The 15,458-nt window shown below is 33.0% G+C and overlaps 1 protein-coding gene across 1 annotated transcript; it reads right to left on the bottom strand.

The window, feature by feature from the left end:
• Nucleotides 1–799: 799 nt before the first annotated feature.
• On the bottom strand, nucleotides 800–12,749 carry LOC134282249 (usherin-like; the record flags this gene model as incomplete). The annotated part of the gene is made up of 7 exons (XM_062764673.1): nucleotides 800–901; nucleotides 1,809–1,997; nucleotides 2,162–2,452; nucleotides 5,068–5,361; nucleotides 6,751–6,876; nucleotides 8,277–8,573; nucleotides 12,587–12,749. Coding segments are annotated over 7 exons (1,462 nt in total), but the record flags the coding sequence as incomplete, so codon positions are not given.
• Nucleotides 12,750–15,458: the final 2,709 nt, after the last annotated feature.

Here is a 15,458-nt window from a genome sequence, read left to right as displayed (position 1 = left end):
CAATATAACCCTGCAATTTTTTTCCTGTGTAAAACTTTGATCCCTGTTGTAACCCCCACTACCCTACCCTCATGAGTTATGACTTAAATGGATGTAGTCAAACCCTACTCCTGATAGAGTCATGATTTGAGCAAACTTGAATCTTCACTACCATACGATACTTCCTTAGCAATCTGACTAAACAGAGCTTTGTTCTTCTAACGAAAAATATTGTTTTCCTAGTATACATCTTAAAGTAAAATTCTATTACTGAATTGTGGTCCAACACTATGATAGGCTATCCCCCAAATAATTATTTGAACAAATTGTCATTTGTCAAGTTAAACTTCATACTGTATACAGGGAAATTTTCGCCCCAGTCTTATTTTCGCCCCTTTCGCCCTCTTCTTGATTGGGCGAATTTAAAACTGGGCGAATTCAAATTACACAGCTTAATTTCTTAAATAGAACTATCAATGGGCGATTTTAAAACGGGGCAAAATTGTTTGCAAGTGCAAAAGGGCGAAAATTACACGGGGCGAAAATAACCCTGTATACGGTATCTTGTTGTGTAAGTAAACACAAAACAGCAGAATTATTATGCCAATGTGGTATAGATCAATGAAGAATATAAAAAATCCAGATTTCTCAAACTCTCCATCTCTTTTTAAAATATATCAACTCTTCTATTTTTATTTTGAGTCCCTATTCCTATGCATTGCATACTTTTTCTTTAAAAAAAGAAGCAGGTGACTTTAACTCATTCCAACTTTGTTTACACAAAGTTTTTGACGCCTAGTCAGTTTGTACATCCATTTACCTCCTGCCTTTGTTGAACAGTTGATAACCTCACTGTGATCACTAAATTTTTGTTTTTCCTCTGCATCATTAATTGTCCGCACAGCGAAATTATACATTTCCTCTGAAAAAAAAATTTAATGACATAAATTCAATCTAATTCTTCAAGAAACTAGAAAACTGACCAGTCAACAGGGGTCCCGCTGAGGGGTAGAATTATAAGGGTGCAGCTTATGGAATGAGTTTTAATCCATTACAAAAAAAAATAGATATGATGAATATAAGCTAAAATGTATTGTTAAAAAAAATCAAGATAATTCGTAAATGTAAAAGAATATCTAAATAGTAACTTTGTACCTACATAAAATTGGTAAAACTTTCTATCTTATAATAATCCAATTAAATGTGTATTTAAAAGGATGTGTTTTATTAAAATGCTAACGTTCAGTGAATGCAAGTACAATGTATCATCCAGGGTTGATCTAAACTTCAAAACAAACATCAGTTGCAGACAAAGATGTTTAATATTTATCAATCTTGCGACAGATAAAAATAAGCCCGTACTTTTTCTGCAGCAAGCAATTAATCCCAGGAGAATCATTTTACTGCTCTCTTTTCTTCTAAAGCTATAATAAGAACTTTATTCAGCAATTACAGAATCAGAATATTATCTGATACTTGTTGAAATTAGTATCACTAAAGCAGTAAAAAAATAATGATAAAATAACTCATTATGTACAGTATTTAAGAAGATTTTTATTGAACCACCCTATTTTTGTCTTTTCTTCATTATCTCCCCTTGTGACTGGTCTTGGCCCATCATTTAAACAATTTAAATTCCCTTTCACTTATGAATGCTTTGTACCAAGTTTGGTTTAAATTAGCCCAGTTGTTCTTGAGAAGTCAAAAATGTGAAAAGTTAATAGGCGGACGGACGGACAGCTAGACAGCTAGACGGACGGACAACGGACAAAATGTGATCAGAAAAGCTCACTTGAGCCTTCGTCTCAGGTGAGCTAAAACCGAAATACCTTCACTTAACCCTATGACATTGTAATTTGTCACATTGTTTGTTGTGTTGATAGTAAGACCTCCAGGATTTACGTGAATCTGGTACATCACAATTTGACCATTAGGGTTGATAGGAGGCTCCCAAGATATTTCTAAAGAGATGTCCTTTGGATGTTGTGGACAACAAACATTTATAGGTGGATCTGGTTCTAAGGAAGAGAAAGATATATGAGAAATATAAACAAGGGCAGATGATAACATACCCCATTATTCTATTGAGTCAAATGAATATAATATTTGTTTACCTTAGTCCCAACAAAATTTTAATTTTTATTTTCATCAGAATTGTTAGCAGCAAAAATCCAAATCTTACTTGTTGGGGTAATTCTAATTGTCTCTTTGTATCTTGTGCTCCTCTTGTCGCCAGTTAGTTCACTTGATGAACCACTGATTGTCACAATACTCACAACATAGTATTTCCCAGGGGTTAATATTTTATTAAATAGGAGCATTGGATTATTATTCACAGTTGTTTGGCTTTCACCATCAATCATCACTTCATATTTTGTAACGAAGGTATTGGATGGAGGAGTCCACTTTAAGGTGAGGCTGTCGTGAGCTAAAGAACTTTCACTATGTAATATAGGACCAGGTGGACGTGGATCTGACAAAAAAAAACATAAATCAGAATTTATGGATTTTAGATTCGCTAACATCAATCGTCAGACATTACACAGCTCACCTCAATTAATGTTGTCTTTTGTAAGAAGACCAGTAAAAATCCTAAATTAAACTAATAATCAACTAGTGTAGTTCTGATCTTATAGGGCTTGCAATCACTTGGAAACAAACTTATCCTGAACTTTTTAACTAGTCATTCATCAGAAAATGTTACTCAAATCAAGCATCTTAGAAATAGCAATAAACCTTACTCTGTTCATTCATCTAGAAAATGCAGGTCAGACCTAGCATCCAAAGCAAGCCTGAAAGTGTGAATCCTTAGATGTAACATCCATATACAAGTTTGGTCACGATAAGGCTTACAGTTACTTAGATATTAGACATTCACAAAAAAAACTTTAACATGCACCAGAAATTTAAACTTGCTCTTTGTTGAAATTGCAGCATCTGAAATATTATCTTGTACAAAGAAACACACTAGAAGCATCTTACATACATCTCTGATCAATATAGGGCATAAAAAGACTTACCCAAATGAAAAAGAAATCTAACAAAATACTTTTAAAATATCTTCAAAACCCTACCAAAACATACTTTTGTTTGTACGTTGTGAAAGTGTTGCATTTAACGAAACATCATTGCAACACTTTATAGGATTGGGATGGCATGGTATTTTGTTAATGTTTCATTACAATGTTGGTGTTTTATTAATGTTTCTTTACACTCTGCAGAATGACATTGCATTTTGAAAGTATTTCGTTACACTTGTGTGCATCCAAGTAATATTTTGTTAGCATTTCATTTGATTAACAGACATGTTTAGGGTTGAATTATCTAAGAGTAGTAAAAGCTTCCAAGAACAACTTATCTATTTACATCCTGTGTTAGACTAGTATTTGCGCCAATTTTCAAACCACCAGCACTATAGGTCAGAGAGAAACAAAGAGATTGGTGAAGGGACATGCAAAGTTTTAGATAATATTATTGATCCCTGATTGGAAAAAGCAAAATCAGGATGAATCTGGATATAAAAGAGGTATTTATTATTGCAAGTCATAAAGTTATAATTCTTTTTTACTGGAGTACAATATAACCTTCAATCTGTGAATGTGAATGTGTATATATGGCCTGTTTTTATTGGGTTTTGATTTATTTTAAGATTGTCCTTTAATCCATAAAATAGCTAGCTTAGATCAGTTTTAAGCTTTGGATTAAGTGATATGAATTAATTATAATACTTGAAAATTCTGTGAAAATGTATGTGATTGGAAAAGTCAATCCTTGAATTCAAAATACTGTGAAACAAGAAGTGTTTATAATGTATCAAAATGAGATTGTGTTTAGGTTGTGTTTAGATGTTTTCAAAGACTTGCATGTGGATTATAATTTTAAAATTCAAATTTAGTGGTTTATTGATGATTTGTTACTTATGATTTGTTAATAGTTTGTTAGAGTGTTTTGTTAGCCTCATTTGCATGTGATTTGCTATACTATCGGAATACTTTCAAATATTCCAAAGTGTCGATTACAAACTTATAAGTCTACGTTTATTCCTACTGTAGTTAACGAATGGAACTCCATTCCACTTGAAACTCGAAATTTACAGTCAATGTCAAAATTCAAATCTAAAATTAGTAATAAAAAATCTAGATCTGCCCCACCTTCTTACTTTGATTACGGTAACAGAAGACTTAATGTTCTTCAAACCAGACTACGACATAATTGTGTATTAAATAATGACCTTTATAGATGCAATTTAATATCAAGTCCCTTGTGCACATGCGGTAAAGTTGAGGACACATATCATTATTTTTTCGTATGTCCATTTAAGTATGCGAACGCCAGAAATGAATTTTTAAATAATTTTTTACAATTTGATAAAATCCACATACTAGATACTCATGTCTTATTATGGGGGGTTGAATCACTGAGTGCTGCAGAGAATGAACGTCTCTTTTCTTTTGTTCAAACATTTATTAAGCATTCTGGTAGATTTCCTTGTTAATTACTGTACCTATATATTAATATATGAATTTGTTCAACTTTTATATATTTATACATATATGCAAAATGCATCAATTTGTTTACTTTTGCAAATTCTGAATCCTTTATATAGCATGTTTAACTGTGACAATATCAATGTGTAATTTACATGTATAGGGAGAGGGTGTTATAAGTATTCAGTACTTGTGCTCAATCCCTTTGTAATTATATTACAATAAAATATGTTCAAATCAATACTTTCAAAACACAGTGTTTTGTAAGTAGTTTGTTAGAGTGTTTCATAAGTAGTTTGTTAGAGTGTTTTCAAAGTAATTTGTTATAGTGTTTTGTTAGCTCATTTGCATGTGATTTGCTATACTATCGGAATACTTTCAAAACACAGTGTTTTGTAAGTAGTTTGTTATAGTATTTTGTTTCCCCCTTTTTTTCATTTGGGTAAAGAGAAAACTGCATCAAAACTTTAGGTTGGGATGTCGACGCCAATGCTGAGGCTTTCACATAAGCTTCAACTTCATTAGGGTGAGCTAAAACTAGTTAAAATGGTTAAAGTTATATATAGGGTATTCATATATTCAATGAAATGAATCTACAAACCTAATCTCACTTTTTCCTCCTGTGATTGTATAGTTATGGTTTCCTCTGGATCTGTTAGCCTGACAACAGCAGATACAGTGAAAATATACAGCTGACCAGACATTAGGCCTGAGTTGACAATGATGCTGTTCTTCCCCCTATCCACTGTTTGTTCAGATGTAGAACCACCATTCTGCCTCCAGGAGACCTTATAACTGATGACAAGGTCGTAATCCACAGAGGGATGGCTCCAAAATACAGAGAACTGTGATGTTGTACTGTTGATGACGCTTATATAGGGAGTTAGACGAGTTCCTGATATTTAAGAATCAAAATAGACAAGGATTGGAGAAGTCCAATCAAGGTCCCTTAGTTGATCTTAAGGGGACGAAGGATGTATGGTCACATGACTCAGTTTATTTACGTCATAATCTCTGATCAAATATGTACAAAACCAGATAGAAATGACAGTATTTGTAAAAAGAAATTTACTGTTTGTTTGAGTTTACCATCTTGTATAAAAATATCTAAAAACGTTCAAACTTTCTTGCAACTACTATCAAATTACGGAATAGATTGATCCACTCTTCTGTTTCCCTCTGCGCTTCCAACGGGTCGTTGACGTCATATTGGAATTCTTAACACAGTTAGATTACACGCGGTAAAACACGGATATTATAATATCATAAAAATCGGGTTCTGATCAGTACACGGTTGGATATTTTGTGAATTACAGAACACAAAAAATATTTTTACTGGGTTGTTGACAGAAATATTTGTAGTTATGTCTTATTTCGCTTATTTCGCAAATGTGTGACGTCACAGTTGGGTTTTCTCGTACTCGAGAAATGTAAACATGACACGTTTTTCCCATGCTCATGTTTTGTTTAACTATGCCCTGTGCAATATTGAGCTCAGATTCATCAATCAATATTTTTACAGTTAATCAATAACAAGACAAAATTGCATTTCGACGTAAATTTTCAAATATTGAATGATAAGATTTTTTTCAAATTAATATTTTTGTTGTCTAGAAAAGTACGTAATTTTCCGTCTCCAGATGCTGTTCGACAAAAGTATTTTGCTTTTTCGAATATTTAACCATTTTTGAAATATTAATGAAATATTTTAAAAGACACATTTCCGCTGACATATTTTTTATCTTTGCTGAAAAAATTCAATCATCGACCGAGTAATGGGCCCCGCAACATAGGGAATCAAAATTCACTTAGACACTGTAGAGTTTCGTATTTGTCACTCAATATCTCAAAAATAAGTCTAAAATCCTATTGATATATCTGCTTTTAGGTATGTGGGACTTACTTAATTAGAGAGATACAAAATATGAAAAAAACTGAATGACGTATTTTTTCAGCTAAAGGTCCTTCATCCCCTTAAAAAAAACAAACAGAGTTTAACCTATGATACTGTAAATGTATCATATTTAGCGTGTGCGATATTTGGCGGAAATTGATTTTTGAATAAGTTAGCATAGATTTGATTAAGCGATTGCTGCGTTCCACCAAAGCCGCTGAAATGAATACACAGCCAAATGTAATACGTTTACAGTAGTTTGCAATTAGCATGATTAAGAACTTTGAATGATGCTAATTTTGAAACCAATTTTGAATTGAATTGTTCACGTCATTTTTTGGATTTTATCATATTAAATAGAATAAGTATCCATTTTTTGAGGTAACTTACTTGGATAACATACTTTGTCTTTGTGGTAGTAAGTTGTGTTACAAAGACATTTGCAATTATTACATATAAAATAACTGGAAGCATCACAGGGTATAGTTGCAGTACAATCCTCATTGAACTGTCCATCTGTTAATCAAAAATAATAGATTCCGAATAAATAAATTGTTTTCATTTCTACATAACCTAAACCTAGTTGGATTACAAAAGAAATAATTTAATTATAAATAATAAATACAGATGTTCGTAAAAAGGATTTTAGATTCGCTAACATCAATCGTACTGTTTTAAAAACCATAGAAACATTTTAGAAAGAAAAATCAATCGTGAAACTCAATGAACAGTGAACAAACTTCAACAACTAAAAAAACCCATGTGATCAAAGCATAAGGTAGATCAAGGATAAGCATCCCCGGCGAACTTTATTTGGAATATTTATTTAATTGTTTATGGTTTACTTGCTCAGAATAAAACCTAAAACGACGCGTTTAATCTTTATTCATACATGTAGGAGCAGAGAAACTATAAAGTACTGTAGATTGGCAAATAATCACGAAGGTTTCAATTTCGCTATGTTCGCAATCAATCATTTTACCGCGAAATTAAACCCATCGTGAATTATTATTAATTGTTAAAAATATTTAAATGTGTGTGCGAAATTTTGGATTAATTTCTTGCAGCGTAAAATTAAAACCATCGCAAATCGGTTTTTTTAGATATCGCGAAATTTTAATATCGTGTATTTAAAAGACTTACGGTGTCTCAAAATACACCCAGAAGAAACATTTTTTTTGTACAGGAACCAAAGCGTTCGGGTAAATGAGACTCCACTGTAAATGTTTTAACATAGTTGTTATTTAAACTACAATATTTACATTCAGTGTAGTTTTCCTTATGAAATCCATTAGAAATCCGTGACGTTCAAATTTCTATAACACACGCGAAACCTTGTCACCGCGCGTTAGAATACACAGTAGGAACTATATGCATTTTCAATACTCTAAGAACACCAAAATGTAAAATGTTTTAATTCAATTTAATAAAAAAATATAACCCTGAAAAATTAACGTAATGTGCTTTAAGAATTAATTTGTCCTTTTTTTCCTCGCAGTGTTTGTTTGCGTAATTTAACGTTGCAACGTCATTTAACGTCATTTGACGTCACAAACGGCTCTTACATCTATTAACCACGGCAGTTTTAAAGAGCGCTAAATTAACATTTAAGATTAGCGAAATAAGCAATTATGAAGAAGGAAAATTAGAGAATATAAATATAAGCATTGAATTCATATTTTTGGCTGTCTTCGGTCCTATAACACACCTGGCCGTGCCGAAAAATTTATCATACCGCGCTAACGCGCGGTATTTCAATTTGTCGGCACGGCCAGGTGTGTTATAGGACCGAAGACAGCCAAAAATATGAATTCAATGCTTAAATAAATTGACATATTTTTTCTTCATAAAACAATAACACGATAACTACATTATAATGTACAAAAATTACATAAAAAAATACCCTGAATACTTACAGAGCACGTTGACAGTGGCTTTATTATTACTAGGATAAGTTCCACCAGGATTACTAGCTGTACATTGATACTGTCCTGCGTCATCTGTTGTCAGGGTGTTTATTGTTAGAGATGGAGTTGATACTGTTCCTCCTGTGTATTTTGAACTATCTACGTTGATGTCTTGAAGATAATTATTAAATCTGTATTTTTTCCACTGTATGTTGTTTACCTCTGGACCTGTCACAGTACATGTAATGGTTACACTTCCTCCATATCTACCAGTAATATCCGGGCCCGTGGAAACAGTCAAGTCATCTTTAAAAACAAAACTAAGTAACATGTTAAGAATAGAAATGTCTTTAATATATTATATTTAACATTTTAGATACATGCAATGGGTAAATCAGATATTAAACTAATATTTTTTAGGAATACCAGTTAATTCTTTAATCACCGTGTACAATTCATGCAATGCAGATCGCTAAACAAGAATAAGTTTATATATTCCACATGAAAAATTTTCACAAGTTTGGTCAGATGTAACTTCTTATCAACTCAACATAGATTATTTTGACCCCCCCCCCCCCCCCGCTTCCCATATGAATATAATGACATTGTCCATGTTTTGCTATCGGAAACCCAAAATATATATCGGATCAAAAAGTAAAATAGGCGGTGCACAATGGCAATATGTACTAGTAATTAAGTTTCTGTGAAAGTTTCATCAAATTTCATTCAATGGTTAGAGAGGAGTTGAGGATACGAGATGGGTACCCCAAAGCGTAACAGACGGACATCCCGATTACAATATAGCTTTATTTAAATCTTTGATCGTCCATTATGACCCTACACTATCTCCATGGGCCATGATTCGGAAAAAAAAATTGAATTTACATTAACTACGGATGCTTCTATATAAATTGTTAAATATTGTGGCCCATGCCTACACGCAAGGATCGTGTTTTTAAACCAGAAGTCCCTGTCGAGACTGTAATTCTACTGGTTCGTACTTATAATAAAGAAAGAAAAAAAAGTAGCAGCTGGGACAGAAAACTTTACAAAAGCAATAAAAAGAATGATGATCCTTGATCAACTCTCTTTTTGTGGCAAGATTGCAATAAGACTACAACTGTAGGAGTAGCTTTAAATAAAATTTTACAGAATTTTCAATTTTAGTTATCATGGCAACATTATTCATCAAAATCAAAAACACAAAACTGATAATTATATATCTCGATGTAGTCTAATTGCATGTCAAAGTATATTATTATCAGAAGGATATGGGGATAACGAACAATACTATATAAGAAGATTGCTATCACTTACTGTGTCTTTGGCTAATATCAATTGCCATGAGTCCTTATAACCACATATCGACCTACACTGAAGTCCACAATTGTAGAATATAATATAAAAAGAATATTTTTGTAATTTTCATTGGCTGAATGTTCGTCATGTGATATTCCTCATTTTGTGAGTCGACACGAAATTGCGATCGCGGAAAATGTATCACATGACACACCGTTGGGTTTCACCAAAGTTACGTAGAGCGTGACGTCATAATTTAGGAAGCATGATTTAACCATTGTGACGTAATGACAGCCGAGTCTGTTCAGTTAGGACTGTATCAGTGCATTCACTTTGACAAGCTACCATGCAGAGTTGTCGTTCGTTCCTCTCTCAGACCCATCTGCAATGGGATCACGTCAATATTTTTGACATAACGTATAAAACGTTATATTTTCAGGATTGTTTAAAATTAAATTAATATTTCTGGATTGATTCAGTAAATATCTATCTCAAAACTAAGACATAAGCATAGAAATTGGATTATTTAAGAAATGAATAACAGTTTATAAACTTCAAAGGGAATTGAAGTGGGTCGGTCACGTGATCAAATCCTGTGAAGGCCGAAGGCCTTCTCAGAAGATTTGATCACGTACCGACCCACTTCAATTCCCAGTGAAGTTTATAAACTTGTTATTTATTACTTATATATACTTTTGAGACAGACAATTGAATATTTTCGATTTTAAACTATTGCACTAACCGTCCGTCGTAGATTTAGAAAAATGACGCAAGGTGTAAATCGGCTTGCATGGCGTTTACCCTTCAAATTAATTAGGCTAAGGAATCTATTTCGAAAGGAATATTTTGTGAAAGCCTACTTGTGATCAGTAATAGTGAACAGATTGTTGTCTGGAAATATTTTTATTCGTGAAAAAATGATATCCGATGCTGAAAAGACACAAGAAACACGTCCGAAGTTTGATGATAAAAAGTTGGAGGAATTTCGGTCGCCGGAAAGGGATGGATGGATCCGATGAATTGAGACACTTGTCCGAGCCAGTTAATTTGCAATTTGATCAAAAACATTCTACGGTTTCGGTAACTAAAGGCATACTTATCGTAAAACACTGATAAACACGGAGACAATAGCGACAGCTTTACACATGTTACATTGAACTTCGAAAACGCCGAGGTGTTTGGCAGCTGTTCATGGCATGATTGCAAAGATATTTTCCAACAGATTTACACATTTATCGTGAGTAAAATTTAAAAATAAAATAAAAGTTTATCATGAAAACTTAACCAAAGGTCTACCCCCCAAAAAAAGGATGGACGTTAGAGACTGTGTAGCTGACAAAAGTGAAGAAAACTGTAAACAAACGTTAGGCTCCTAGTTTTCTCTATGTACTCAGGTTGAATCGATAGCCCAAAACTGTATAAAATACTTGTTTACATTTTAAATAAAATAATTATCATTTTACTAGCTTATTTTGTTCATTTTTATACATGAAAAGCAAGTAGGACAGGTCATTTTATAATTCATTTTAAAAATTATGTACCGGTAGATATTATTGCGCCGTGTGATTAGGTCAGTATTGACTTCTGACCTCTGACAAACTTCATACAGAATTGAAGATATTTTCTCTCTGTATGTTTATATAATGGAGAGATACCACAAATGTATATATTATGAATTAAAACAAATGCACTAATCCTCGTGTTTATCACTGTGATATACGCAAGCCAACGACAGAGGTGAATGTATGAGCCAATGGTAGAGAGTGTCACTTTGAATTATTATATAATAATCACAACAAGTTTGTCAACAAATTTCCTGAGTTATACACATTGTTTTCAGTATTTACAGACGATATGAATTTTTTGCAATCTTGGTATAGTTTATGGAAGCTCCATGCGGCTGGATTTCAAGTTGCCTATGTAAAGATAAAGGCAACAAAGGGTTACCGAGCAGTTTCTTTTACCCCCTCCTCCCTTCGAACGTCTTACCCGTTGTCAGAGAGGATCAGGAATGGTTTCCAACCAACCCTGACGATGACGTTAACGCAAAACAGAGTAACTTTACGATCGAGTTATTTGTCCTTCCACCTGTTCAATCGTCACCTCCTGACCACAAAAACCGCTTTTAATACAGTAGACTGTCATAATTATTACATTCACCCCAAAATTGGAAGAAAACAATTGCGCTATCTGGGTTTTTGAGCCGGTCAACATATTTTTTGTTCTTCTCACTGGCGCATGCGCACATCGTTTAACTTATTTTTCGGCGTGGTTACCCATGGCAAATATAGCCAGTGTGCGTTTGAGAGATAAACACTCTGCTGAATTTCATGCAAAGGAGAAATTAGGCTCTGACAGATGCGCGGGCGAGACATTGAAGATAATGAGAGTTTTCGATTTTTTCACATTTGGTAGGAAACTTCATTTGAGTTTCATCCTATCAAAAATAGTACAGTAAACTATAGTTAACAATTGTTTACTATAGTTAACTATAGAACCAAAGTTAAAACTTTGGAACTTTGATTTACTCTCGTGAAAACTTTGGAACTTTGATTAACTATGGTGAAAACTTTGGAACTTTAATTTACTGTAGTAAAAACCTTGGAACTTTGATTTACTGTAGTAAAATATCAAATGAGATTTGGGTTACATTTTCTTTAAATATGATTTTAGTAGTTAGATAGATTTACTGAAAAATAAAAAAAAATTAAAATCTGTTGTATCTTTAACATCCAATGAAAAACCAAACTTTGTAGTTTTTGACAATCGGCTATGTTGCTACTTTGTTCAGTTTAAACTTTGACATTACCAACTGTACAAAGAAATTAAAACAATGGTATTCTTGCTTGCGCAAGTCAAATATATATGTACATGATAATTCTAACATTGCTATAATATTCAAATTGACAGTGACCTAGTCTGCATTGTGTCAGTGTGCACAGAATTCATTGATTTCATATTTACAACAGATGCACATCTTTAATACATATTTGTCTTGATCTGAATTAAAATAGACTTACTTGATTTGCACTCTCCATTATATTCCCCATATCCTGTGTCACACACACACTTTGAGGAGGCACTACACAATCCTCCAGTATAGTCACATATGATGGTGTCATTGCAAATTTGTCCAAGAAAAGCTGCTTCACTTGTGGTGATGACACAAATCCAGGATAATATCTAATTAGATTAAATATTTTATTAACTTATTGATACCTAATATTTGTTTATTGTGATTTAAGCTTTAGAGACATTAATTGTCAATTATCTGTAAGAAACAAAAATAGAAAACATGCTCTTGCATTACGAATTAACCGAGAGACATTAACCACATAAGCAGACAAATTGTTACTTAGGATAACTTATCTTTAAAAACTACATGGAGTTTGTCAACCAGAAACAATTCAAGCATTTCTATTTAATATCAAATTAAAAGTATGCCTGTGTGTATAGTCAAAATGTAATATTTAGGAGTTCTGATTCTTTTTTAACTGTCTATGAGATCAAAGACCCTTAACTTCAATTTATCGTATGTAAAGTTGTATCATTATAAATTGGATGTAATGGATTTTAGTAATTTTTTTAATTAAAAAATCCTTTAGTTATCTAGTTAGCTTTTTGAATGGAGATCCGGGTTGCAGGTTCGATTCTCGTTCCCGGTGCCACGACAAACCTAAGACGTTAAAATTGGTAGTGACTGTTCCTTCACTAAGCGCTCGGCATCAGAAGTGAAGGTCACGGGTCTTTCGGATATAACCTTAAAAACGTAGGTCCCGTGTCACGGTAGGCGCTGGCACGATAAAGAACCCTCACTGCTCAATGGCCCTGAGTGCCGAATATAGGTCTTAATTTGAAGCCCTTCACCGGCATCCAGTGACGTCTCCATATGAGTGAAAACTCTAAAGAGGGACGTTAAACAATATACAATAAATCACTCAATCAAGCTCAAACTTTCATGAAAAAATACAAGATTGGAGCAGAGCGAACACGAACCTCCAGACATCAGAGCTTGGATCAGATGCCATAGAGGAGTGAGCATTCTCTGTTGACCAGTAATTCCTGCCGTGTGCTCCTTATCATGATCGGGAAATAAAGGAGAAATCCTTTGAAAATTTAGTGTGTAAATTATGGCCTAACAACTAGTATGGAATACGTCCGACAGAATTTGATTAAACTTTCATAAAAGTTACAAAGTGATGACTTTAAAGGAGACTGCTGTTTTCTTGTTTCAGCGAATTTGTTTGTCAATAATATGCCTCCTTTTTAGAAAATGTCCATACCTAGAATATGCTCTTTATGTATCAAATCTATTGAGCGATGTAAACTACATTTGCAGGTAATGATGGTACATTTCTGTATAAGTAAGGAAAGTTGAAGGTTTAAAAGTTACTCATCACGTTTTTTATAGAGCTTTGTTGTTGGATTACCTTTAACTTCCTTTTCAGTAAAAATATCCGCAACTGAAACAGATGTGTCAGACTCTGTGGTATTGTTTCAAGCTCAACAGAATATATCGTATAGACATAAGAATGGAAATTGCCATTGTAAAATTGACAATACGTAGTCGATATAAGTATATCTAAATGTCGAGATAAAGGCAAGTGTTTTCCTTTTTTCATGATAACATCTTGGACAAATTCTGCTTCATTTGTATGCAAAAATAGATCTGCTAATAACGGGCGCAATTAATATCGTTGGAAATTCCAATAGATTGTTTGAAGACCTGGTCTCAAAAAAATGCATAGATTTTCTCAATCAGTAGCAAAAGCATCTTTTAAATATCAATTTTGGTGTTGTTGTCTGTGCAATTAGAATATTTTAATCAAATTATTTTGCATATGACTAATGACAAGTTCAGTTAATTTACGAGTTTCAGCTTTATCGAAAAAGAGGATATCAAAACACACTGTGGGCCTAACGACAAAACTCCATAAACCTGCCTCTGAAGTCAAATTTCTCAAAATTTCTCGGTAGAAACTTTGGCATCTTCGCTATCCTTTTTCTTAGGTGAAAAAGTTTACCATATTTTGCATAATTTTGGCTTGCATTTCACTCATTTGAGTAATGTAGCTGTTGAAAAGATGAATTCTTTGAATGAAATAAGTATATTCTGTATCCCTCTATCTGAACATCCTTGTCATGAAGAACATGTGAAAACGTCAATGTAACGAATATTGTAGCAGCTCTGCATTTCCCTGTTTTAATGTAGGGCGTAGGACCATTGCATTCTTATTTCAGAAGTCATTGCGCAAACAGAAAAGGATCTTATATAAGCAGGATATTTATTTTTCTAGATATGGGGAAATTGACATTAACTGGATGTGAATTGCAGGTTTAAATGTCAATGTTTTATTAAATGGATGATAGTGTATATCAAAATATTTCATTTTTATTTATATCTAAATCAAACATTTAAGTAAACCGTATAGTAGTTTCGAGAGGAGTGTTTGCTTCCTGTTTTGCATATCATTGAAATAAAAAAAAAATACATATGTATAGAACGTGCTGAATATTGTTAAGAGGTAACTAACTAAAAGCTGAATTTGCACATTTAATCGTATTTCATATCTTCATAATTTTGGCTTTTCTTAAAGTCTTTAATCCATTGATGTCTTGTCATATGAAAGCATGAATTCTTTTAATAATTCAATTTTTGATGCAAACATGTTCTTTTATGCAAATGCACCTGCCACATAATTTCTTCCTTTTTCTTTATATTTTAGAGATATATTTATCGGTATATTTACCTATATATGGATAGGATAAAGGCTAGGCATTCATTTTTTTCTTATCAGTAATGTTGACGTGTTTTCAATAAAATTTTCACAAGATAAGGGGGGTTACACAATCCATACGTCAGGAATTTGTGCTTTTCAATATTCTTCAATC

Source organism: Saccostrea cucullata, unplaced genomic scaffold (assembly GCF_032062105.1).
Source record: "Saccostrea cucullata isolate Sc308-1 unplaced genomic scaffold, CSIRO_AGI_Scuc_v1 ctg14808, whole genome shotgun sequence".
Lineage (NCBI taxonomy): Eukaryota > Metazoa > Mollusca > Bivalvia > Ostreida > Ostreidae > Saccostrea > Saccostrea cuccullata.
Note: the sequence above shows the minus strand (reverse complement) of the source record. Positions and strands in the feature narration are given on the sequence as shown.